The sequence below is a fragment of the Gymnogyps californianus genome, chromosome 1 (assembly GCF_018139145.2).
Source record: "Gymnogyps californianus isolate 813 chromosome 1, ASM1813914v2, whole genome shotgun sequence".
NCBI classification, from domain to species: Eukaryota; Metazoa; Chordata; class Aves; order Accipitriformes; family Cathartidae; genus Gymnogyps; species Gymnogyps californianus.
Window position 1 is genome coordinate 3,535,650 of NC_059471.1, and position 26,606 is coordinate 3,562,255.

A 26,606-nucleotide genomic window follows, 5' to 3' on the forward strand; every position below is an offset into this window, starting at 1 on the left:
ACTGCAGTCACATCACGCTCAAGCCAAACCTTTGGCCAGTCTCTCCTTAACCAAGTGGATCAAGTCCCGTCCTGTCCTCCAGATCCCAACTCTGACCCTCCCCACTCCAAAATAACCTAAAAAACAACAAGAAGAACAAAATTCAGGATGCTCAGCTGCAGCGTTTGGCCCCGTTTCCTGGTTCCCATGGCGTTACCTCTCTTTGGCTGTTCAGTGGGTGCCCACCTCGGCAATAAGACACCTTGCGCTGGGATGGGTAGGGTGATTTGAGAGTATTAGTATCTCTCCCAAGCCTCTGCTTCCCCAAAGCATCCATCCCTGGCATGTCCCATGGCTGGATTGCACCATGTAGCAGTGCTCCTTCGAGTGTGGGGTACAAAGGGACTGTGTTGCGGGCCAGAAAGCCACCAAGGAGCTGCACCAGAGCAAGGGGCTGCAGACCCGGGGAGCGACCATAGAGGTACAGGGGGGAAGGAGGTGCTCAGTGCCACATCCTTGGACAGCCTGTGCCCATCTCCACCATGTCCTCAGCTACAGAAGAAGTCAGTCCTGTGAAAGCCAAGGCAGGGGGGCTTCAGACCCTGGTAGAGGCGTGCCTCATCGCAGGACAAGAGACCAGCAAGTTGCAAGCACCTTCTCCTAGATTTTACTGCAAAAGGCAGCCACCAAAGTCCTGCAGTGTGTGCAGACTGCTTCACCCACAGCCTGCTACTGCAACGGACCCAAAAGGGGTCCCTCCACCCTATACGGCTTTGCATCTGCTCTGTGTGCTGTGGTACTTCCAGTCTCTGCTGCACGTGGGTTTTGTGATCATGAACACTAAGCTCAGGAATTTGTGTTTGTTGCAGCATCCCCATTTTCTGTTAAAATCAAGGCTTTTCTTTATACGGGAACAGGCTAGCTGTTGTTGGCTTCTGGATAAGCAGTAAGGTTACCTCAGACTGTGGCTGTGGTGACTGTTGTGGCTGTCATTACAGGTGTGGTGCAAGGGGTTGTTTAGCTTGTTCCTCTGCGTTGATGTCTCCCAAGGGCGAGCGGGCAAATTGTCTTTCCTCCTCACCATTCACTTCCCACCCTGCCCTGGGAAATGCCAGCCGAACAGAAGCCGGGTCCCTTTGGACACCTCATTATTTCAGTTTGCCAATGGCATTGCTTTTCCTCCCTTGGCAATTTGGCTGTGGGTGTTTGTGACTTCTCATTTTCCATGCCCTTAACTCTCAGAGGTTCTTCTTTACCTGCCTCCTCTTTCTTTCAGAAAGGTTTGTTTTCTGACAAAAGCACAAGCTGCAGACCTCTCCCCAGGCCTTCCCTCCCAGTGATGTTCAGTTTGCTGTGGTGTTCACTACAGGGCTCTGGTCAGACATGCTTCAGCACACCCCTGCTTTTGGAGACCTCTGAATTGGGATCTTTGCTCCCCCTTTGCAAGGTGCTTTGGGAGCTTGTGATGAACTGTAAGGATTAAGCATGGCTATAAACTGCGGCAGCAACTTTTAAAGCAAAATGGGAGACATCAAGTGCACAGATTAACCCCTTGGTCCAAAGAGACACCAGCTCTGCTGCATGTGCTGGGATTAGAGCATGGTCCTTGCCTAAGATCACGGAGCCCTTCGTTGGCCCAGAAATAGTGGACCTCTTGGTCCCTGGTACAGTTGCACGTGCAATTGTGATAACGTTGCTGGAGGTACCTGTTGTTTCTTGGTCCTCGGGCATCTCCACACATAGGACCCAATGCCTGCAGGGTAAACCTCTAGTCCTGACTGGTCAATATGCTGATGCAAGCAACAGTTGAGAGGACAGACAAGGCAGCAAACACTAGGTTTTTAAACTGATTAGACACCAAAATGTCTCTGATTCAGGGTCCAGGAGGAGCTGAAAGATGCTGATGCAAGTGTTAGTATCTCTGAAATATCAGTACAGGGATCTTGGCCCAGGTCTCCCATTGCTGCTAGAAAATGTAATCCTGATTTACACCAGGCTGTAACGTAGGCTCTGTGTGTCCCTTGCTCCACTTCACACAGTGAAACTGTCTCTCTCAAGTGTGGGGAGGGGGAATACCTTCAAGGGCATAGGACGGGCCAGCACATCCCTGTGTATCCCAAGAGAGGATTTTATTCACACACTTTCTTCCACCTCGCCCCAAGGCTCCCTCCATGTCCCTACTCCCCATTAAGCCTGTCACTGAGTGGGAATGGGGTACTGGAATTTAATTTAGAGCTGTTTTCTGAATTCCTGAGTCTTGGCTGACCCTACAAGGCTTTAGGTGTGATCTGGCTCTATAACACCCTTTCTGTGACCCTTCAGAGGTGTCTAGCTCTTATGAAAAGAAATTAAGGCCTTGAAATGGGGGGATTTAAATAATTTCCAGCAGCACTTTGTCCTAAAGAGTTGTCTGGATCTGTGCCTGTGCTCCCACAGGTTGCGTTGTTATTGCCCAACAAATGAGGGACAGGGGCCAGGCTCTGAAGCCAAGTGGTTCAGACAACCCTGCATCTCCATCACCTAGCCTGGTCTCCTCCCCTCTCAGTTGCTTCCGGAGCACAGGGCAGTCTTGGATGGGATGCCATGAGCAGATGGCTCTGAAGGCATCCACCTCCCAAAGTCCATTTTGCATAGGTCTTCTACAACCTGGGGTTAGTTATTGCTCTCTGAGGAGACCCTGAGGGCTGATCTTGTACCTCAGCGGGGCAGGGAGGGAACATCACAGGGTGCCTGGGGGCTGGGCCCCCACTGCAGTCCGTTCATCATTAGGTGCAAGGTCATTGCTCCTTCTACTGCCACCACATATGGCGGTAAAAGAAACAAGGCAGTCCAAGCAAGGTGCATGTGACATCGTTGTCACATGTAGCTCAGCTTAAAAAGGTCTCCAGGGTTACCTGAAGGCATTTTTAACTTTTAAAACCCAAGGGCTGGATCAACAGTTGTTGCTAAAGGTGTTTTAAAGCTAGTAAACAAGTGAGGCAAGAGCTCAGAGAACAGCCAGAAGGGTCAGGTTTCCTCAGACGTCTCTTTTGTCCCTTCAAACGGGTCTGTGTAGCTCTTAGCTTTCTTGACTCTGTCCTCAGAGTCTTTAGGAGTAACAGCAGACTGGTGACTGCAGGGCAATTCCCAGGAAAATGACCCACCTTGGGCCCCTGGTGTCTGTGGCTTGTCTGGCCAGGGCCAGCTTCTGATGGTCATTTTGGGGACTTCTTCTCGAAGTCAAAGTGATAGCCTCCAGGGATGATACTGGGTGGTTGTGAGCCAAGTGTGACACAGTGCTGGCACAGCCTTTTGTAAAAATATTTTAGAACAACTGTTTCTTGGAGTTCATTTAACACAGTCTGAGCTCCCACAGTGCCCTGCAAACATGGCATGTGGCAGAAGCCAACCCGAGTCACAGATAGGATGGAGAGAACCCAAACAACCTGACTCCATACAACATCCACTCTAAAGCTTTATGCTGAAACACCTGCACTCTCCGAGTGTCCAAACCAGTGAATATATCCCAAAGATACCACAGCACGCTTGCAGGAGTCAGGCCTTTTCCATGGTGCACCTAAAACTGTGGCTGTGGTTTAGCCATTGTGTCATGAGGCCACTTGGCAGAAGGGGCATGGCTTGGCATGGCACCTCTCTTCAGGATCCGGAGCCTCATGGAGCCACCCAGCACCCTACGAAGAGGAACGTGTTGACCGCTGTCCCCCTTTATCCCATCCACTGTCCAGACAACACACCATCACAGCACCTGTGCTCTGGATTTAATTGTGCCCAGCAATTTACTGGGGAATGAGTGGTTCCAGGTTGGGCATGATGGTCTTGCTGGTGCTCATGTGAGCTCAGAGCATCCCTACAGTGCCTGGAAAGAGGTTGCTTGCGTCTTGGACCTGCTTCTCCACCTGGCCCAAAGAGACAAGCATTAAGGCGAAGACTACCCGAGTTTCCCTTTCCCAGGCGCGCTAAGGTGAAGCCCACATGTGAGCACCCTCGCCAACATCGGGCCAGTCCGTTCGAAGGCAGGCGGGACCCACGCTGAGCTGCTGGTGCCTACCTGCTGCTGGAGGAGCAGTGTGGAGCCTGACTCCTGCCAGCTGTGCCATCCAGAAAAGGACACAGGGTCCTGAGGGACAAGTTAACCATGAGTACCATGGCAAAGATGAAGGCCAAGCACATGTGGGGCCAAACTGACATGAGTGCAGCCACCCGGGTGAGGGAAATTATTCTGTCCCTCTGTCTGGCATTTGTTAACCCCATCTGGGCACTGTTTTGGGGTCCCCAGAAGAAGACAGTGGCAGACTGAAGCGAGCCTGATGGAGGCTACCAAGATGGTCTGGAGCACAGGAGATATGAGGAGAGGCTGAGAGAAGTGGGTTTATGCATCCAGGAGAAGGGAGGGCTAAGGGGGAGCTTATTGCTGTCTGCAGCTACCTAATCGGAGGGTGCGGGACAAGATGAAGCCAGACTCTTGCTGGGGATGCACAGTCACAGGACAAAAGACAACAGCACAAGCTGCAGCTTATCTTCAGCATGAGCGTGGTCAGACACTGGAACAGGGGACCAGAGAGGCTGTGGGATGTCCATCCATGGAGATACTTAAAGATGGACTGGACAAAGCCCTGAGCAACCTGATTTAACCTTGAAGTAAGTCCTGCTTTGAGCCGCAGGTTGGACCAGACCCCTCCAGAGTCCCCTTCCAACCTGAATTATCCTATGAGCCTATACTCAGAGCAAGCCACTGCCACCCAGACCTGTCCGGTGGCATCCCTGACGGCACGCCTTCGTTTTGGGATAACGAGCGGTGGTTGTCAGGGAGGTTGCCAGGGAGGCTGACATCAGATGTCCCTTCCCTATAGATTATCGTGCACAGCAGCACCATCAGTTCCTAATCTGCAAACGAGGCGGGAGGGCACCCAGAGGAAGCCCCGGAGGGTGTTTTGCATTACTGGCCCGGGTTGCCTAGCACCGCTGGGACCGTTGAGAGCGGGCACCAGCTCTGGGGGCTTGGCAGCTTTTTCCCCCTCCGCATCCTGTTTGAGAGCCAAACGTTGCTGAGGACCTAGCAGAGGAGCAGCCGAGGCGATGGCAGCGGAGGCAGGGATGCTCGAGCTGCCCTTCATCCGCGATGACCAGCTCACCCGGTGCATGCGACTGCGATTCCAGAGCCTGCAGCAAAAAAACGTGAGACCCCAGGATGGCGAGAAGCTGCTGTGTCCCAACGAGCACGTCTACCGAGTGGATTTCATCCAGCAGCACAACCTGCGCTTCCTCTGCTGGGACATCCAGCTGGAGAGACCTGGGAAGGTCACAGTGACCGGCACCTCCCAGCACTGGACTCCTGATCTCACCCACCTTATGAACCGGCAGCTGCTGGAGCCGGCGGGCATCTTCTGGAAGAAGCCAGGGGCCAAGGAGGTGGAGTGCAATGAGGCAGATGCCCAGGAATTTGGGGAGCGGATAGCGGAGTTAGCCCAGATCCGCAAGGTGATGTATTTCCTCCTCGCTTTCACCGATGGCCTCGAACCAGCTCAGCTGAAGGGCTCCATTGTTTTTAAAGCCTGATCCCCTCTTGCTCAGCCCTTCTTGCTCCAGCTATGCTTTTGTCTTCATTTTTCTTTCTCTCAGTTCAGGTCTTGGTTCCATTTTTACGTGGTTCTTTTTTTTTTATGAGGGACGGCATCGTGAAAAAGTGAGGAACAGCTCGGCGCTTCTGGAGCCCCTCAGCCCTGCGAAACGTTCCCCATACGTGCTGTCCTCAGTCTTTATGATGGGGAGGAGGGGGCCACGAGCTTGCTGCTGTATTTGCCTAGAGTATAAGACTGCACGCTTATGAATTCAGCAGGGATTCACCGGGTCTGACTGGCACAGGGTCTTGCTGGCTTGGAAATATGAGGCTGCCCTAAGCCCTCCAACTGTGGTAACTGCATACCAAAAGCCTGATGGAAAAATAAGAAATTACCATGCTAGAAACAGGAGAGACAACCTGGAGAGAGCCCTGGCTTCCAGTTTCCATCCTAGCCATTAAAAAGGGAGGGCTTGTTTACCATGGAGTGCTTCTCCTTGCAAGGATGCTGAGTGCTTGCAGGCTGCAGTGACTCCTGCTGCGACTGTGGCTGCCTGGTGTCTCTGAAGACCAGTCCCATGGAGGATCACCTTGCCGTGAAGCTGAAGTACATTTGGACGTGCTGTATTCTGCAGATCGCAAACCCACTGGACAAACTGGTGCGGGGAGGTTGGACCACCTTTTTCCTGACAGCCACCACCATTTCTTGCTGGGGGTCACTGCGGGGAGGTGTAATCCAGCACGTTGCTCACCTTGTGCTGCCTTGAGATTGTTGGTCCTGAGATGGGTTGGAGCAGGCGTGCGTGTGCGTGCAGAGCTGGGCAAGCGAGCCAGCAGCTCAGAGCAGGCTGTAGGTCTGAGCCAGCAGTGAGTCCCCTGCAGCAAAAACAATTTGTGCATTGTTGTGGCCTTAAAGCACCCATGAATATATTTATTCTGAAGCATCTATAGAGAGCCGTGAGGCTGCGGAGCACTTTTTGCAAACCACAGAGCAGGAACCTGCTGCTGCTGTCCCCAAAAAGCAGTATCTCCTACCCTCTACAAATGCTGAGGCAGGGAGCGGTGTCTGGGTGGCTGTGGGGGCAGAGAGGGGAGATGGTACCTTTGCAAGTTTAGGAGCAGAAGGGTGTTTTGTGCCTGGCTTGTCCCATGACTGTGAACAAAGTACTAACTTTGGACGTTCCCTTTTCCTCCACCAAAAAGTGGAGGGTACTTTGGTGAAGCTTCTCGAGAGCCACAAATAGAAACGTCCTTTGCAAGAGTCAAGTATTGTTACAATTGGTCCTTTGCTGAGATTGCACTCAAATGTGGGTGAGCGCTCCTCAAGGTATGGCCTGAGATTTTCCTGAGATGTGTAAGGAGAGGACAGTGATGGGGAAGCCAGGACAAGGTGACTTTGTACCCATGGCCTACTGGCTTGTGCGGACCGTCCCCAAAAGAGTCCAACCTCTTCTTCAAAGCCTCCAGAGACACGGACTCCATGCCCTCCCCAGCCCAAAAATAGCGTATAAAATGATATGCACAAGCTATGCCAGGCAGAGAGGAGAAGAAAAGCAGAAAGATCAGCTACTGGCTGGAGAGATGGTGGGAGCTTTGAGTCTTGCCCACAACCAAAGCTCAGCAACCGCCGAATCGTACAGCTGTGGCAGGGCAGTACCAGAGAAGTTGATGTCTTTGTTTAGACCCCAAGAAATGCTGGACTCAGTGAGGAGAGATAAAAGCGGATGCATCCCTGCTTGGCCATAGCATGGACGCACTGTAGGCCAAACCCACTTCTAGGGTCCTGGCAGACTTTCCCATAGGAGGCTCCTCCTTGTCCATCCCAGAGCAGAGCTCCTGACTACAAAACCACATTAGACCCAATAACAGAAGCCACTGCCAACATCCAAAGGGGTTTTTGCATGCCAGGTATCACAATATGCCGTTGCTACGTTGCTGGGATAGAGTTCTTGCTGCAGATACCTCACTGGGTATTGATGTACCACAGTAAATAAAAGCCTAGTCAACAGGGTTCCCCTTAAGGACTGAAGCTGTGCGTGTCTTCTTCATGCTTTTATTGGAAGCTACCCCAATCCTGCACTCAATAAAGCAGCACCCACCAATTTTCAACTCACTGTTGATATTTTTGAGCACCTTTTTATCTCCTGCAAAAAGTAAAATGAACATTTACCTTCTTTTCTCTTGGTGTGAAAGGCTTAATGGAGCATTTAGCAGTTTTGTGTGGTTTGGGGAGGGGTTTGAAGCTGGGCAGAGGAGGGGAAACGATCCTCAGGTGGATCCTCAGGTGGATCCTCCTTTCCATCAGAGCTGGGGGTGGGAGATGAGCGGGACAGTGTGATCTCTCTCTGCTGCAGGGAAGATGAGCTTCTTTATACCAGTCACTGAAACTCTCCCTACACAGTTTCAGCATCCCATAAAGGCTTTCAGATACACCACTCTGTCCCATCTCCCAGGGGAATTTCATCCCAGTTTGTATAACGATTCAGCAGATTGGCACAGCTTGGTCCCTCCCTCCCCTTCCTGAGCTGGAGAGTTCCCAGCAGAAGAGTCCCTGCTTGGAGGAATCAGCGTCTACGAATTCCTCCTTCTAATCAGGGACATTTCTCCAGTGTCACAGGTGCCTGTCCTCTTAATTAGCCACTCTTAAGAAAAATGAGAAAAACCCTAAACCAGCTTAGGGAAATGAACCTGGTGTTTCTGGGCTCCCAATTTACCTGTCTCTGAGCCCTTTCACTGTAAATTTGTCCCACTAAAGGGTGTTACAGCTCCAGATTTTGGGAGCCCTTAAGCAAAAAGCAGCACGGTTGAGTATGAGAGACGTGGTCTCCACTGCTTGGGTGTCACACAGCCAAGTTGAGTCCAGGACTCAGTGGGATCCTGGGATGGGTGGTCTGTGGCATGCTCTCCAGCATCCACTGAGGAGGGATGGAGATGTCTGGGGAGGTTTCCTGGGAGTGGGTGGGAGCCATGGACCTCAGTCGCATGATGATCTCTGGAGGGATCTGGGCTCCAGCTACTGCTGGGGTTTGTAGATGTGCCCCGGGTTAATCCTTCAGGTAATACACAGCATCAGGTTACAGGCAGGGGTTGTGCTGTATGCCTTGAAGTGTGGTGTCCCGATAGGCACCGCATCCAGAGCTGCCACCTCTCCCCTACAGCCAGGAGAGTCACAGACACCTTGGCCAGGGGGTGAAGCAACTGGAGGGATCCTTGGCCTGCGTGGGATGCTGTGCTCTGGGAGGAGCTGGAGGGAGGAACCTGATGTTTGAGCTCACACTTTGCACATTGGCACATTGAGGACAGATTGGGCTCTGGAGATCAGGCTCCTCTTGTTTCCCCTTGGGTTGGTGTAGAAACACGACCAGTCCTTGCTCCTGGATCCTGCTCTGCATGAAGGCTGACCGCTTTTGCTACCTTTGGCGGCACAAGGTGTTTTCAGTGCTGTCCCTAAATGAAGGGACGGAGGAGGATGGTGGGGACCGGTATCTCCTGCCACCACTGACAGTAATGGCAAGTCTCACAACCAGTCAGCTGGAAGCTGTCACCGCCAGCTCTGGCTGACAAGCTGCCTCTAATCAATGCCGTAATCATTTCTAAGCCCACATTAATAGCGAGTTGATTAGCGCAATGGTCCTCTATGACAATTCATTAGGATGAGCTCCAGTTAGGAGGGAATCGATGGGGACTGATGGAGGGCTGTCTGACCTCTCCTGGCACTCTCCCAGAGGGAGTCTGGGGCATCGTTGTTAGCACTCCTGGAAAACACCAAACCTTCCAAAAGCAGACTTTTTCATGGCTCTGTCTGCTCTGCTTCTATTGATCCAGACAACTCAAGAATGCCAGTGAGCTCGCAGGGCTGATGGCATCATTAATATTTCAGTGTAGGAGCAATAAAAGCCCTGGGCTGGATTGTTGCTGGTAGCTAAGGAGTTGGGGGCGTCTCCAGAGAGAAGTCTCTCTGCAGGGTTATGGCTTCGTGACGGCAGCCAAAAAGAAAAAGCAGAAGGCTCTGGCAGTTGGACAAGGGCCAAGGCACGGTGCAGGGGGTCTCGCCATGGCCCAGGACTTCCTGGAGAGCCTCCTTCCATGCAATGTAGCTGTGTTCTGCCCTATCCCACCCCAACGCTCACAGCTGTCTCCAAAGGACAGTGATTATTTGGTGTATTGGAACATAATTTTCCCCGTGGGCACGTTGGAGTTTTTCCTCGCTTAGGTCATGATGCTTTGGGAGCAGGTAAGTAAAGAAGCAAAGGTGTGACAGTCGGTCACATTACTGCAGCTGAATCAGTCAGTACTTATCCACTATCAACTACATTAACTATACATGGCCTCTCACAGCCCACCCTGGCCATGAAGTAAAACCATGTTGCCTTCACCCTCAACAAAAGCTAAGCTGTGGTGGGGCAGTTCCTTGCTGTGTGCCTCAATGTCCTGATTCTAAATAAAGTGCAGATCCTCCTCGATGTAGCATCTGTGCATGGCTGTGCCCATTTCTGTCTGAACTCCTGGGTGGATTTTCCATCCAAAGCAAAGCTGGTGGTGCCTGCAGCCGTGAAGGACTATGGACTTTGGCAGTTACCCTTCTCTTGTGCCTGTCCCACTGGCAGTGCAGATGGCAGTGACACCAAACCTGCGCTCCCTCAGCCTCTCAGCTGCTCTATGGTTTCTTTCACCCCAGGCCTTCTTTTCCTTCTTTCAGCAAGTCACATCCCCATGCTTGCTTGGATGAGTATGGTGGCTCTTGACAGGGAAGAATGGAGACCTTGTGGGGATGGGGATCTCACTTTTCCCACTTTTATTTAGTAGAGTAGATGTACGCAGAGTGTTTGGTCCCTGCTCATTGCCACCAGGTAGATGAATACAACACTTGCTCTTGGGCCAGTCAAGTCACAGCAGAATCAAGTAAGAGAATCAAAGAAGGTGCCCTCTCTTAGTGGTACCCTACTGACACTAAAATGAACAAAAATGTGGTCATAAAAATAACCATCCCTGGTCAGACCAAGGACTCTTCTGCTCCAATAGCCTGTCTATAGCAGTAGATGGCAGCAGATGTCCAGGGTAGAATTATAAGAAAGAAGACAAGGATCTTTAGCTCCATCTTCCAAGGCACGAAGAAGTCTAAGCTATTCCAGTATATGTTAATCTAGTCTGCATCAGAGGAACCAGGTCCAAAATCTGGCCCCAATAGGCTGTAAGCAAGTCCATCCCCCTCATATTCTTCCTCGTCTTTGATATTGTCTGCGTTAGTTCCAGGATGAGAGTCAAACCCAGCAAAAAAGGGAATAACCTAGGTGCACGTGCCTCCTCTCTTGCAGGTCATCCCAGACTGGAAGGAGCAGGAGTGGAATCCCGAGAAACCCGAGAGCTACGTGGGGATCTTCCACTTCCAGTTCTGGCGTTTCGGTCAGTGGCTGGATGTGGTGATAGATGACCGCCTGCCCACACTCCACAACCAGCTCATCTACTGCCACTCCAACTCCAGGAACGAGTTCTGGTGTGCCTTGGTGGAGAAGGCTTATGCCAAGTAGGTACCTGGGCAGTTGCAGAACAAAATGGGACCTGGGCACCCTGTTTTTCCTCTCTGTTCGTTCATCAGTTGGTTTGCACCAGTGGAAACAACAGCTTTCCAGGGGAGGAGTAGGACATATCTCAAACAGACAGAAACTGTAAGAAAAAAGCCTTTTCTAGCCTTAATTTACCCTCAAAGCAAAATATCCTCCAACTCCACATCTGTTTAAGTAACACCTGTCCTAGAGATTTCAAATTCTCTTTACTTTGTCCTATGACAGCAAGTGCTGCAAGAGCACAGGTCTTATTTTTTCACCCTAGTTTGCTGTCCTCACCCACTGAAAGTTTTATTACAAATCTCTGTTCTTCAGGCTGCCCCGAGAACTGTCCCAGACCCCTTACAATGTCAAGCCAGTGTTGTTGTGCCATCCCTGTCACCCTCTTTCAGGTTGTCGGGCTGTTATGAGGCCCTGGATGGAGGCAACACAGCTGATGCCCTGGTAGACTTTACTGGTGGGGTCTCTGAACCTATCGACCTGACCGAAGGGGACTACACTGCTGACGAAGCCAAGCGAAACCTCCTCTTCGAGCGTGTGTTGAAGGTGCACAACCGGGGAGGCCTCATCAGCTGCTCCATCAAAGTAAGCAATGTTACCTGTATGGTCACGATCTCATGGGAATAGGCATTTTAGGATGCAGTTATCTTACACTGTCGGAGACTTCTAAATTAGATCAGATAAATTATGACCGAGGGTACCTACTTCTTCTTGTGGATGGCAAAAGGAGGCAGGCCTGGATGCCAGCCCTCTTTATTCCTCATTACCATGTCCAAGAACCCAGATTCATCCCACCACCCTTTAAATGTTCGGAGAGGATTCACTTCCAGAGAAAGGTGTTTTGGCGTATGCATGTGGACATCTCTACAAACACTGGATGCCAGACCTTCCATTATAACCAGTAGAACGAGCTTTATTGGTTGACAGTATGGGAGCTCAGAGACCTCACACAGCAAATGAAGACCAGGAAGGATCTAGCACCTAAAATGGCATCTGATACATCTGCCAAGGCAACTGGCTCTCTCCCTGAGAACTGGTGCTTCTTTTTGGCTCAGAGAAACCTGTGGGGAAATCTGAGCTCCTTTTTTCCCCAGTCCCTGCAAAGGCAGTCACATCCCCCTGGTACGAGGACTGTCTGTGTCCCCCTGCCCAGGCCACGTCAGCGGCTGACATGGAGGCCCGCCTCGCCTGCGGACTGGTGAAGGGCCACGCGTACGCGGTGACGGATGTGCGGAAGGTCCGCCTGGGCCACGGCCTGCTGTCCTTCTTCAAGTCGGAGAAGCTGGACATGATCCGCATGCGCAACCCCTGGGGCGAGCGGGAGTGGAACGGCCCTTGGAGTGACACGTGAGTTAGGCTGGGCAGCCGCAGCACCTTTTTTTGGTGAGAAAAACTGGATTGGAGCAAGCCTTGAGACATGAGACAATTTGACTACAACCACACCCACAGGATAACATTGTATGGGCAGTTGTAGGATGGTGCTTCAACCCATGTCCTAAATCTACTATTTCACTGGGGTAGATTCTTTCCTTGCCCTGGGGTCCCTGGAGGTCAGCAGGAGGGTGGCTGAGCTTGGCAGACCTTCTCATTAAGGCTCTGGTGGGTGTTGTGGTGAAATTGCCAGCATGTTCACACTAGTGAAGGTTGATTATAGCTCACCTTTCCGCTCCTAGTCTTGTTCCAGCAAAAACAGCACCCAACAAAATCAACCTCTGCTACCACTGACTGCTGTGTTGTCTGTGGATGGGATGAAGAACCAAGGGCTGGTGTAACCAGAGCCTTTGGCCCCAGTCTATTTTGTTATCTTCACTGATAGGGTTGTGATGGTACTGGCCAAACAAAATCTTGCTGAGCTGGATTCAGCTCCACAGGTCAGGAAGGAAGTTGAAGCTCCATGCCACGCTGCACTCCCCCCATGTTTGGAAGAAGAACTAACCAGAGAAGTGTGGGGACAGGTTGCATGGCTGGAGCTTTATACAGGCCTTGTGCCCTTGACAGATCCTGCCGAGGCCAAGTATCCTCTTGAATTCTTCTGTCCCCCCTTGCCCTCGCAGTAATGACCCTGTACTCTTCCCACAGCTCTGAGGAGTGGCAGAAAGTGAGTAAAAGTGAGAGAGAGAAGATGGGGATGACGGTGGAAGACGATGGAGAGTTCTGGTGAGTCCCTCCTGAGGTTGTCACCACAGGCCATGCCCACAGAGTCCTCCCACCCCATGAAGCATGTGAGTCATTTCCATGCATACAGCTATCCAGAGCAAACAGCCTTCCAAGCCCTAGGATCTTTAGTGAAGCCTCCTCCTTGAGCCCATGGGTATTAGCTTTGGATGGCCATGACCCTAGGATTGCAAGCTGCTCTGTATCACACTGGGTCCAAACCATCTCACCAGGGTACTGGGAACCTGTTACGAATGTGCTGAACTTAACAGCCTCACCAGGTACGTTTCAATATAACATGTACCCATGCGTGGAGGAAGGGCCACTACTCTGCTTCTCCCACTCCAAAACACATAGCTCTATTGTTTCAACTGAAGAAGAAGTATTTACTGCATGCATGGAGAAAGGTATCATCTCCATCTTTTTTGTTATTCCTCAGCCATCAGAGGCTACCCACACACAGTCTCTAACAGGTGATCAAGAAAATCCCTGCGGCGTACTGTTCAGGGGAATGAAGCAGCATAACCCAGCTCTGTCCTTTCCTGACTTAGGATGACCTTCGAAGATTTCTGCAAATACTTCACGGACATCATCAAGTGCCGTCTCATCAACACATCCTACCTGAGCATCCACAAGACCTGGGAGGAGGCAGTGCTACACGGGGCGTGGACCAGAAACAATGACCCCTTGAAGAACCGCTGTGGAGGCTGTATCAACCACAAGGACACCTTTTTGCAGAACCCCCAAGTAAGTTATGGAGCAGAGGACCTTCTGGAGCCTTCACATGTGCTTCCAAGTGTTTAAATCTCCTACAGGGACCTGGAAGGCCAAAATGGCTACCAGACCTCTAGTAGATTAAATGTGCTCACGACCATTCTCTGGCTGAGACCCCTGGCACAGCGTGACCAGCATCCAGGTCAACTCTATTAACTTTATCCTTCTTATCAGGGAGACTGCATCCAAGTGCTTGGTGTAGAGCATCTTGGCACAAGCAAACAGCAAACTGTGCCACAGGGTAGCAGTGTTAGCTGGTGCCAGTCAGACAGGGCCAGGAGCCATTTCCAACAATTTGGATGCCTGAATGATCGAATTCCAGTTCCTTTGCCTAAACCTTGGCACTGTTGAATTTACCAGGACAGGTGTAGTCTGTAGGGCCATTTTCTTCTAGCTTGGCCTTCAGAAAAGGCCCTGCTCTGAAGTCCATCTCCTGGAACAAGCTCCTCTGTCCTGTCCTGCTCCGAACAATTCTCAGTAACATGAGACAAGTTCTTGTGAGTCCTTCATCTAACAAGCAGATGAAGGATGATCTGGTCCATTGCAGGAGTTGTCATCAAGGATGTGAGAGAGTTGTTTCCTCCTTCCATCTCTGTATTAGCCTTCATCTTAGGTCTCTGTGAACATCAGTTCCTCCTTCCATGCCTCGTAGGAGGACTTGTGGCAGATTGCAAGGGGTGAAAGTCTCTGGAATGAGACTGCATCTAGACTCCTTGGATTCTGCCGAGCAATTCAAAGACTGGATTTCCCAGTCTTTTTCTAAGATGAGCCAAAAAGGTCTCTGGCTTGGCAAGATGATGCCAGTTCCCAACAGGAGTGGGTACGGGCTCTCAATGCTGGTACTGAAGCCAGGCTGTCCCTGCAGTGAAGTGGGTGAGGATAAGCTGAGGTTAACTCTACTGTGTGTCCGCCTCCACCCATGCCCAGTGATCCTGTCTTAGTAGAAGTCCTCCCTTACTTTCCTCCCTTTGTTTCTAGTACGTGTTTGATGTGAAGAAGGCAGAAGATGAAGTGCTGATCTCCATCCAGCAGAAGCCAAAAAGGACCAGTCGCAAAGAGGGCAAAGGAGAGAACTTGGCCATAGGCTTTGATATCCATAAGGTAGACTGTGGTTGCTGCATGTTGGCCTGAATACCCCCATAAATTTGTTAGTGATGGAGTGGTACATCAGTCCTGCATGACCATTGGTATTGTTCATTTAAACATTATCCGGGTGCCTCTGGGGTGCCTTCAGCACGGCCTGCCCCCCTCTAGAGATGACGAGAGATTTCAGAGGTGAACAGTGACAGCATGGCCAAGTTCTCCTGGCTAAAAGCAATGGTTAGTCTGTTATCTCCAAATGTTGAAATCTGTTAGACTGATCCTTATGTGTTGCTTGCTGGGCCCCCAGTGTCAAGCTGGAATGCAAGAGACAACGAGCCCCTGAGCCAACAGAGTTGGGAGAGCCACGTCCACACTTGTTTTCCATCCAGCCCAGTTGGGACCGTTTTGCTGGTTCTCTTAACTCCAGCTCTCCCAGCACTGTGGGGTCAGTCCTTGCAGTCTGGCCCCCCGAGGTGGATACCAATACGTTGTCAGTCAGTGCTGTCCTGCTGACCGTCCCGCTGTGGTCTCTGTCCAGGTGGAGCTGAACAGGAACTACCGGATGCACACCCTGCAGCAGAAGGTGGCCAGCTCCATTTACATCAACTCCCGCAGCGTCTTCCTGAGGACGGACCTGAAGGAAGGCCGCTACGTCATCATCCCCACCACTTTTGACCCCGGTCATGTAGGCGAGTTCCTTCTCAGGATTTTCACAGATGTGCCTTCAGATTGCCGGTAAGGAGCAAGAGCAGTGATGGGGAGGAGCTGGCTATTTGGAGACAGCCCCGTGCTTTTGACATGTGGTTTTCCTGATTGGAGTCGGTCATAGCCTTGCCTGGAGCTGGTGTGTGGCTTGCTTTCAAGGGTGGCTAAGAGACAGGGCATCTTTACAGGTCTCACCACAGACATGCAGAGAAGCTCCCACTCTGCTTCTAAGCATGACATGGGAGAGCCTCCCAAACCGAGGTTGAGGAGATCAGAGTGGGGAGCAGAGTCTGACAGTGGACAGTGCATAGTCCTTCCATCCTGCTAGAGCAAACTCTCTGGCCTGCCCATGGGGTAAGGCTGGGCACCTCTCAAAGGCCACATGTTTTTCCCTGCAGAGAGCTGATGCTGGATGAGCCACCACACACCTGCTGGAGTGGGATGTGTGGTTACCCGCAAGTGGTATCCCAGATCCATGTCCTCGCCGCAGCTGGGCTGAAGAATCAGGACTCCCAAGGAGGTACTGGTCTTTCCCTGCCTGTTGTCTAGTCCCAGAGGAGTTGGGAGGTGGTTGTTTCAGTGGGAAAAGGGGGAGGTGGTTTCATGAGGTGGGAGGTTGCTGGGGTTTGTTAAGTCCTCAGATATTTTTTTCAGTGAACATGCCTGATTCAGACACCAGAGGAGGAGAAAGTCCATGGAGAATCAAACTCACTTCTTGCTGTGGACATGATCTGGGAGCTGTTATATTTAGGCTGTCATCTAAGATCCTTGGGAGATCCTTCCAAAACTTCCCCAAAGCCCTTAGCAGTGGTCCTGTAACAATCCAGGCTTTCCTCCTGAGTGTGAGCAGCTGTAAAAGTCAGGAATCGTATTTAAAGGCTTTTCAGTAGGAAGGACAGAGAAGCAATAGAACAGGCTGATGTGTTGGGGTAGTGTTCATCACCGGAGGCTGGATAAATGTCTATAAGTAGAGGGTAGGTTAAATTTAGCTCACTTTGGGATGGTGTGGATCGAGAACCTCTCCTATTTCCTCTAAGTCCTGCTCCACTCTTGGCTCCTAGGAGCCCTCTGAGATGACCTGAGCCACCACCAGCACAGCGCACTCTGTTTTTGCCTCCTTGGTCCTCTAAAGGTTCATTTTCATGGTCCTACCATGCCCTGATGCAGTTTTGACATCCAACAATTCTCCTGCATGAAAGACAGCAGCAGCACCACCATGCCTCACCATGTCCTGCAGCCACACAGAAGCTCATGGCAAGAGCCCCGTGTTCAGTCCTCCTGGGGCATCTGGACCAAGAAATCCAGGGGCGGTGATGACTTGTACTGGGAGATGGTTGAAGTAGGGATGAAAGGTCTAGAGGTTGTGATTAGAGAAGCAAATGCCTTTCCACCATGGGAACAGACCAGATCCTAGCCTTTCTCCCCAGTTTCCTGAGTCAAGAACATGTGTTGAATGTGGCAAGGTTTAGCCAGGCACTTTCAAGCCAAATTTAAAGTATAAAAATAGAAAACTTAAAATTTAAAGTATCTAAATTAAAAAACTTTTTTTTTTTTTTTTTTTTTTTTTTTACCTGAGCATTATTGTCAGGACTGCGTATCAGTAGAGCCCTGAAAGTAACGAGCAGGATCCTTCCTTAGTGCAAAGACTAGCCCAATTTTCTTATTTATCACATGCCACAAAGGGAGTCCTTCTATCCTGTCTGGTGTTTGGGGAGGGAATTTTACCCTAGGCAGGTTGTTTTTTCTTGGGTTACTCACAATAGCTCAGTGTATCTGTAGCAATGCAGGGAAATCTGTAGCCAAAGGTCTCTGAACTGTTCAGAGAAACAAGGAGATTTATCTTTCCTTCAAACAAGGGTACCTGTGGATTCTGGAGCCAGAAAACATTTTTTCAGCAAAAGGCCCTTGGGAATGGCTTTTTTCCAGCTGTTTTCCAGCTGTTCAGCTCCCACCACCAACAGCCTGCATGTTTGGTGCTTTCCAGTGCAATGGCATCTCTTACATCTCCCAGCCCGGGCCTTTCACACTACTTTGGAAATAGTGATTTACAGATAGGAATTTGGCTCCAGCTGATGGAATATGAGGATTTAATGGGACATCCCAAAAGACAAGGCTAGTTTGGAAAAACAGCTGTGAAATCCAGCAGCTGTGTCTCACCAGGGGGGTCAGGTCCTTGCAAACAGAAAGCTAGCGAGGAGGTGGTCTGGCAATCAAAGATGTGGTTCTTAAATCCCTGGCCCTCAGAAGGGGGTGGTTTGTTCCTCCTCATTTCCACATTTCCCTTGGACAAGAAAACTCATCCACCTGGTCTCTGTTTCCATCATAGCCACTAAAGCTCATGGTAAGAAAATGCATTCTGGCAGTTAAATTTCCATAGCAATAGCTCATTCTCTACTGCAATTCCCAAAATGAACACTTGTTTCGTAAGGGGAAAATGTTCACTAATGAGGGAGTCTTTCCCTCTCCTGGAAGCTCAAGTACCGTCCAGCTGTGGGCTGGTAGTCTGTGAACTTGGTAACTTTACTCTCCATCTCTGTGGCCTGCTTGTTCCTCATGACTGTCTTGTTCCAGCTGGGATATTGCAATAACTTTCCTTTCCCACTTTCTTCTCCACTTCCCACTCATTTCCCCTGGTTGCCCCTCAATGCCCTATCTTTCTCTTCCCCATGTCTCTCACTACCACCAACGATCCTTTTTGACATTTTGATCTTCTCCCTGAATTCTTGCCCACAGCAAATACTCTAAGAACCATCTTCACCTCTTTAAAAGCCTTTTAAATATATTTCCATCCTAAGGCTCCCCATTCATTGGTTGCTCACCAAACCTTCCCAGTGCCCAAATGGTCTCATTTTTGGATCTCAGAAATCAGCACATCTTGACAATTTTGGCTCAGCGTTGTGCCACCTCTCATCACCTTGACCACCCAGCTTTTTTCTTACCTCGACGTTAGTGGTTATACTGACAGCCCCTGCAGCATCTGAGTCTCACTAAGTCTAGGAGGAAGATGCGCCAATGATTTGTGCCTAGGGGTGAAAAGCACAGTCCCTGCTGAGGTAGCTAGTTATCACCTTAAAGTAAAACCAAGGTTAGCCTGGCTTGGGAGTATATGAGCTGCAAGTGGGGTTTTGCAGCTTGAAGGCCCTTGCCTTGGTGTTGCCTTGCATGAAACAACCTCTGTGAGCCTCCTTCTCTTCTCCATGGCTTTATTTCTGCCTGCCTTCAGCAGAGCAAATCCTGAAAGGAGAGTTGAGCAGGACAGTGTCTTCCATGAAAGATTTATCCCAAAGGTCAGGAGGATTTGGAGCGATGAAGGAGTGTTTATGTAGAATATGGGGTCAAGGAAGAGGTGGCCATTTCATAGCAGTCCATCACCACCTGCTGCCCAGGGACAATGTCACCTAACAGAAGTAAGCCTGAGCCCAACAGCTGAGCTTCATGGACATCATCTGGGGTGTGATGAAGTCTTTGGCAGACATCCGTCTCCTCTGGCAGGGTATGGAGGAAAAGTGCTGCATGACACCCCTGGAAAAGGGCTCTGAGGAGTTACAGGAGCTACAACAAAGCAAAAATTCCCTTTTCTCTCCCCAGGAGCTGACCCTTATGTGATCATAAAGTGCGAAGGGCAAAAAGTTCGCTCTCCAGTCAAGAAGAACACAGTGTCTCCAGAATTTGATGTGAAAGGGCTCTTCTACCGCAAGAAGCCAGGACAACCCATCATTGTTCAGGTACCCAGCAGGCGAGCAGTGAGCCGAGGGATGGAGACCCTCTCTCACTCGCACCCCCCCACCTGCCCTCTCCTCACACTGTCCACAGCAAGTCCCCAGGGCTGAGCATCATCAGCTCATGCAGCTCAACCTCTCGCCACCGACGGCTGAGCGGTGACATCTGGTAAATGCATGTCCTTCGCCCCTCTCACTTACAGAGTTGAACCCCCCAACACCTCGACCACCTCCACGGCTCCAGCTCAGAGCAGGTCCCCAATAACCCCTTCTCCTCTCCAGTGCGCGAATGTTGGCTGCACCCCTCAAGGAGCTGCCGTCATGTCTGTTTCGTTTCCCCAGATCTGGAACCACAACTTAATAAGCGACGAGTTCTTGGGCCAAGTGGCGCTCATGGGGGATCCCAGCGACCGGCAGTCAGTGCACACGCTGCACCTCCAGGACAAGGGGAACAGGAGATCAAACGATCTTTCTGGAACCATCGCTGTGAGGCTGCTCAGCAGTAGCATCCTCACCAATGTCTAAGTACTCAAGGACTCTTCTTCTGGTGCCACATATGTATATATAAACATGCATACATACACACATGTACAGATATATATATACGCACACAGAGCCTACCTACCATCTGCAAAGTGTATATGAACTATGCATGCATTCCACTCAAAGGAGCCAATCTTGTGTTTTCAATGTTAAAAAATGGTGCCTTTTTGGGGAACCGCAACGATCCTTCTGCTGGCGTCCTCTGCAGCCCCCATCGCCGCCGTGTGCCCTGTGGGATAGCTGCGAGCACGCTGTGTGTCCTGACAGCCAGAGCACGATGCCCTGATGCTGTTTGTTTACACGGGCTGGCACGCACGTGCCACCACGCACACGTGTGGCCACCGCGGTCCCACCAGCCGCTTCAATGCATCTTCGATGTGTCTGCTTGGTTTTAGCGTAGCGTGCGTGGAGTCATCTCCCGTGAAACTGCCATTTAATCGCTTCTCTGTGGAGGCACTTCAGCAAAAGAGAAGTGGAAAAATAGATTGGGGCCTTTTGGATGTTTTCTGGGTACGGGTTTGCATGCTTGCAACTGGAAGGAAAATGCACCAAGGCGGTCCCAAATCCCAAATCCACAGGGGCAACAAGACTAATGGCTCCATCATTTTAGGGATGAGCTGTCTCCTCTTGAGTCTTGTTCAACCCCATGCAACTCTGAAGGATACAAAGATGCCAACAACCGTGGTGGGACAGCTGTTCTCTGGGGTCAAGTTTTTGAATCAGTCTGGACTCAGCTCCTGCGTGTGCCTCTTGAACTGCCATGGTGCCTGCTGTCTCCGTGTCTTCATGCAGTCCCCATCCCAAGAGCTCGCCCCAGTAGCTGGGGTGGGTTATCTGCTGGGGCCAGTCAGTGTTTCGATAAGAGGAGATCAATTCCTCTGAAGGCCAAAGCGTCAGGTCCAAGGGATGGGGAGCTTTGCTCAATGGGCTCCGTCTTTACTGCTGCATACAGTGCATCATTTCTCAGTGCCTCGCTTTCCCAAATTCTTTTAAAAAATAGCGGGATTTTAGCTTATGCTAAAGGACAGGAAAGGAGCAGTGCTCCCAGTGCAGCCTGAAAATGCTGGGAATATTGAATTCATACCAGTGTCCATCTCTCACCTTTAATTTCCAGCCTACTGGCCCGGAGGATGAGTTGCACAGTGCTAGAGCCAGTCTCACAAGCACAACCCAAACGCGTCCTCAGGGCTGTGTCTTTGGGCCATGCTCTGCTCCTGTTTGCCAGGAAGACTGGGTTTATCTTTCTTATTCCACTGGGTGGCAGAATCCGGCTTCTTATAAACCGTCCCAGATAAGCCAAACAACAAACCCTTGTCTGGCCTTTCAGCAGCTGATCAGGGCAGGCTTCAAAGCATTTTTTTTCTCCTGTTGTTTAGGCTGGTTTTTTTTTATTCATGTGCCTTTAAAAATGGTGCAAGTTAAGGGATTTTTTCTGTCAGATTTTCTGACAAGCAAATCTTTTGCAGCCACCTGCATGCAAGTGGAAATGAATACGTATGATGTAATCTTGGTAAATTTTGACCTGAGCAGAGTCCTCTGCCTGCAAGGACAAGTGAACGGGAAAGCCTTCTTTTGCCATAGCAAGTAGCGTTTCTGCTTGTCCTGCTAAATGCCCATGTTTGTGCTGCAAGCCTGTATTTCTTTTTAAAGTCCCTAAAGGTCTGCTAAGTCTGTAACGTGATAAGATGTTCCCCAAAGTCACATTAGCTGCCAGCTCAATTCTTGGTGCATCCAGAAGCATACGGTACAACTTCATTGATTTTTGCAGGCTGTTTTTCCCCTTTCCTCATCTTCAGAGTTTACCTCCTGTGGTTATGAATTGGGTTTTTGACCCAATTATTGTCTTAGGTCCTGTTTTCCAGGACTTAGAGGCAAGCAGCGGCCCACAGGATGCTCTTTCCAGGTCTCAATTATTCGTGGCTTGCACTGAGCACCCTCCAACTCCTGGTGCCATCACTGGGACCTAGTTTAGTTCAGCATCTTGCAGAATTGGCTCAAATGCTCCTAGTTCGGTAAAGTGACATTTTGACCCCAAGGTCAAAGCAAATCCTTGAATTTGGGCAGACCGATTCAGAGATATTTTGATTTTATTCGGTTTTGTTCATGGGACTCATCACTGAAAATAAATGGAAGCAGCGTTGTGGGGCTAGAAGGCGTGATGTAGGTCTTAGGAGAAGATCTCACAGGCTCGTGTTCAGAGGGGTATGTGAGAGGGACTGTGATGCCCAAAGATACCTCACCTGGCAGGAGAAGAGCTATTTAGCTAAGGGAGAACATCACAGGAACATCACAGGAGCTTTGCACCATCATCATCAGATGGGGGTAGGCATCCTGCCTGCATTAGCCTTGTTTTCTCAGGAAATCAGGCTACTGATAGCTTCAGGAAACGAGAGCCATTTGGCCAGGAGTGCCCTGGCATGTGCCAAATCACACCGTGATCCCCAAGGAACGGCGCTGAAGCTTGCGGAGGAGTAGCGGTGCCCTGGTACCCATGGGCAGCCTTCTTCCTTCCTACAGAGAATCAAGCCATAAAGAGAGGAAAGGCAGCTTTTTAACAGCTTCTTCTTTAAAAAAAAACAAACAACCAAATGTCATACTATATCAGGACCAAAATGTCTTAATGTTAGTAGTATTTGTCCTTTTTTTTTTAAAAACTTTTGAAAAGTTAAAGGAGAAGCCTTCTTCCCCCTACATTCCAATGGAATAACAAAATACCTTTGTTGCTTTTTTTTGGTCTTGTCTTTTTTGTAGAGCAGGTGGGGGAGGGCAGTTACTGAAATGCCATTCCTAATGTTGATGCCTTTTCTCTTCTTTGAATGAAGTAAACTGAAATATTCAGGGTTTTTTTTGTCTGAGGGGAGGGCAGGTCTGATGATAAGCACTTTCCAGTCCCTCCCAGGTGGTGCAGGACATGTCTCTGATTTATTTTCCATTTCTTTTGTTAATCATTTCAATGGTTGCAAGTAGCCTGCCATTACACTCTGTGAAATCCTTTTCTTTTTGACATCTGCATGTTAAAACAGTCTATGACTTGTCTTCATCTCTGAAGGCACTGATGTGTCACGCTGCACAAGATCAGAGAGTGGTCCAAACAGAAAGCCAACGTTGTACAGCTGTAAACCTCCTATAAATAAATTGTGTATATTTTATTCAGACTCTCTGCCTTTAAACTGCTGTGTTCTTCCAGAATGCTTTTGATGGGCACAAGGTGGCTCTGCAGAGCCTTTTTAATTTGCTTGGTTCACTGAACTCCATTCGAATTATTTTCTCTGCGGACTTTGAGACTGAGGCAAGGCAATCTGCATGAAGGTTTTATGCAAGGTTGTACTCACGTTCACTGGGAAGAGCCACGGAGGGGAAGGGTAACCTCCTCTGACTGTAAAACCTTTGCATCCTGTGCCTCAGAGTCACCACAATGCAGGGAACTTGGTTTTTTTGAGCTTCACCTGACTCAGAAAAAGCCCTGCAGATTACTAAAAAAAAAAAAAAATTAAAAAAATTGATTTTTGGATGGCTTTCCTCAAAGAACAAACCTGCAGATTGCACATTGGGAGCATCTCAAAAGCGAAAAGCCTGTCCCTGCCCGTGGGAGTCTCCAGTCTTGCTGCTGTAACACACGGTCCCAAAGTGCTGGCCCTAAGGTCTTGCTCCCACCTCAGGTTCCAGCCCTCAGCTCCATCACCTGCCTGTGCTCGAGGTCTTTGTAGCATGGAGGAGCTGTGCCCTTCTGCAGCCTGTCCTCGAAAGCCTGGAGCAGGCATCTGGAAAAAAGCCTTTTTATTGTGGGGTGGGGGCACCCGTCCAGATTGTCCTGCTCCTGGGATCATCCCCTGGGACAAAGTGTGTCACCAAACCCTACATAAAGGAGCATCCTACTCCTCTGTCTTCATCACTGAAAGAGCTTGCAAGGACCGTTCTTCAGGGGGGAGCATCACAAACATCTCAACCTCACAAGCACCCCAGTACTCTCCTGGAGGATGTCCTGAGCAGTAGACATGGCTGAGCACCTATGGGGCCGTGATACTTGTTGCTGGATATAGCACAAGAGCTCTGGTGTAGACTGGGTGGCTTTACCGAGTCCTGCTTTGTGCACATGCAACAAAAGGTCTATGAAAGCCTGGATAAGCCACAAATCATCCCGTAGGCATGGAGGTCATGCTTCCCCACCAGCATCCACATCTCAGTTTTGCTGGTACTGGGTCAGTGGGCTTGAAAGCGGAGGTTGCTTTGCAGCCCTGCCTGTCCCTGTGCACACCGACATGTGGGCTGGCAACATGGGCAGGGATGCTGGAACTGGTGTGGGACCCCAGCACATCCGTGTGGAGATGTGGGGAGCTTGTGCACGTTCAGAGACCAGCAGCAGGTAGCAGAGTGGTGCACAGCTCCAGGCAGGATCCAGCCCAGGCTCCCCAAGGGTCCTGCAGCATCTCCTCGTCCCTCCAGCGCTGCCATCTGCCAGGGATTTCTGCTCACTAACATTAAACTAACTAAACCAACACTTCAGAGTCTCCTTTTGACCTGCAAGAGCATCTTCATGGAGGAACAGACATCCTACCATGGTTGCAAAATGACGCTGGAATATTTCTCCTTGGCGTTGGGTCCCCTACAGCCTGCAGCTTCCCACCCTAACCCCCATATACATTCCCCACCATATGGGTATGAGCCTCCTGCTGCTCCAAAGGACCAGAGATTACTAGCAAGAGGTAGCAGGGCTTTCAGCAAGGGGATGGGTTGGTTGCCTGTCCCTCAGAGCTGCTCAGGTGCTACCACATCCTTGGCCAATGTCCCAGGTATTAAATACCGAGGGATTAGCCCGTGACTCACAGCTGTGACAGTCTGCTGAGCAGGAGTCATCCAAAGGCTCCTCACGCTCTTCAAATCCCTCCTCCAAAGTCAGCGATGCAGGCAAAGGAGCATGTCCAGCCCCGTGTCCCTGGCAGAGCCTGCCTCGCTGCCTTCCCACACACCCATGGGACATGCGGGGCACAAGAAAAGGCTGCCCGAGGCTGGATCCTTTCCAGGCGCATCGGATGCGGTCCAGAGCAAAGCAAATCCCGGGCATAGCCAATATCTGCCCTCGCATCCGCACAAACCACATTATTGGCACACTGAGTAGGGCTTGAGTGAAAGCGAGCATGGCCCCAGGTGGTCATAAATCATCTCTCCTGAGCTTCAAGTCAATTGAGTCTATTCATACTTGGTTCCCACGAGAGGGCTGGGCAGCAGCAGGGAGTTTCGAAGGGCTGGGAAAGGGACAGGGTGGCTGGGCTGTGACTTCTCCCACATCTCCCACTTCTCCCTCAGCAATTTTGCCGATGACACTAAGCTGTGTGGTGCGGTCGACACGCTGGAGGGAAGGGATGCCATCCAGAGGGACCTGGACAGGCTTGAGAGGTGGGCCCGTGCAAACCTCATGAAGTTCAACAAGGCCAAGTGCAAGGTCCTGCACCTGGGTCAGGGCAATCCCAAGCACAAATAAGGACTGGGCGATGAGTGGATTGAGAGCAGCCCTGCAGAGAAGGACTTGGGGGTATTAGTGGATGAAAAGCTGAATATGAGCCAGCAATGCGCGCTCGCAGCCCAGAAAGCCAATCGCATCCTGGGCTGCATCAAAAGAAGCGTGGCCAGCAGGTCGAGGGAGGGGATTCTCCCCTTCTACTCCGCTCTTGTAAGACCCCACCTGGAGCACTGCGTTCAGCTCTGGGGCCCCCAACATAAGAAGGACATGGACCCGTTGGAGCGGGTCCAGAGGAGGCCACGAAGATGATCAGAGGGCTGGAGCACCTCTCCTATGAGGACAGGCTGAGAGAGTTGGGGTTGTTCAGCTTGGAGAAGAGAAGGCTCCGAGAAGACCTTACTGTGGCCTTCCGGTACTTAAAGGGGGCCTACAGGAAAGATGGGGAGGGACACTTTATTAGGGAGTGTAGTGATAGGAGAAGAGGTAATGGCTTTAAACTGCAAGAGGGTAGATTTAGATTAGATATTAGGAAGAAATTCTTTACTGTGAGGGTGGTGAGACACTGGCACAGGTTGCCCAGAGAAGTTTTAGATGCCCCATCCCTGGAAGCGTTCAAGGCCAGGTTGGATGGGGCTTTGAGCAACCTGGTCTAGTGGAAGGTGTCCCTGCCCATGGCAGGGGGGTGGAACTAGATGGTCTTTAAGATCCCTTCCAACCCCAACCATTCTATGATTCTATGATTCTATGATTTTGAGCAGAGTTCCCAGTGTGGCTTTGGAGGAAGGAGGCTCCCTCTTATTGCTCCTTACTTCCACAGTATCACCAAAAAAATTCAGCCAGCCTGGTCCCTAGGAGAGGTTCAGGCCCCCTCATTCCAAAGTGGATCTTAGAAACAGCTGGTGTGACAACACTGCAGATAAGAAGGCGTGTTTTGCACCATTCACTAGCTAAAATGCCATGCTTCATACCTAAGTAAGAAACCTTGGTGATGTTTCATAGCACAATTAAAAGCCAACCCCACCTTTCTCAGCAGGAAGGAGAAAAGACACTAGCCCAGATTTGGGCAGGGA

At 50.5% G+C, this 26,606-nt stretch overlaps 2 protein-coding genes across 2 annotated transcripts in view; both read left to right on the forward strand.

Moving 5' to 3' along the window:
* Positions 1-20,672, forward strand: part of CAPN5 (calpain 5) — a 59,683-nt gene extending 39,011 nt beyond the window's left edge. The window contains exons 4-13 of the mRNA XM_050912592.1: positions 10,852-11,060; positions 11,493-11,685; positions 12,254-12,447; positions 13,180-13,257; positions 13,806-14,001; positions 15,007-15,129; positions 15,650-15,846; positions 16,215-16,336; positions 19,405-19,541; positions 19,878-20,672. Coding sequence (XP_050768549.1) covers positions 10,852-11,060; positions 11,493-11,685; positions 12,254-12,447; positions 13,180-13,257; positions 13,806-14,001; positions 15,007-15,129; positions 15,650-15,846; positions 16,215-16,336; positions 19,405-19,541; positions 19,878-20,060 — 1,632 coding nt within the window. The 3' untranslated portion in view covers positions 20,061-20,672. The remainder of the gene's footprint in view (positions 1-10,851; positions 11,061-11,492; positions 11,686-12,253; positions 12,448-13,179; positions 13,258-13,805; positions 14,002-15,006; positions 15,130-15,649; positions 15,847-16,214; positions 16,337-19,404; positions 19,542-19,877) is intronic.
* OMP (olfactory marker protein) lies at positions 5,056-5,535 on the forward strand. Its single transcript, XM_050912606.1, has one exon. The coding sequence runs from the start codon at positions 5,056-5,058 to the stop codon at positions 5,533-5,535; it is 480 nt and encodes a 159-aa protein (XP_050768563.1).
* Positions 20,673-26,606: the final 5,934 nt, after the last annotated feature.

Excerpts from the sequence above, each read along its gene's own strand:
- OMP (XM_050912606.1), top strand. The coding sequence starts at position 5,056 with ATGGCAGCGGAGGCAGGGATGCTCGAGCTGCCCTTCATCCGCGATGAC.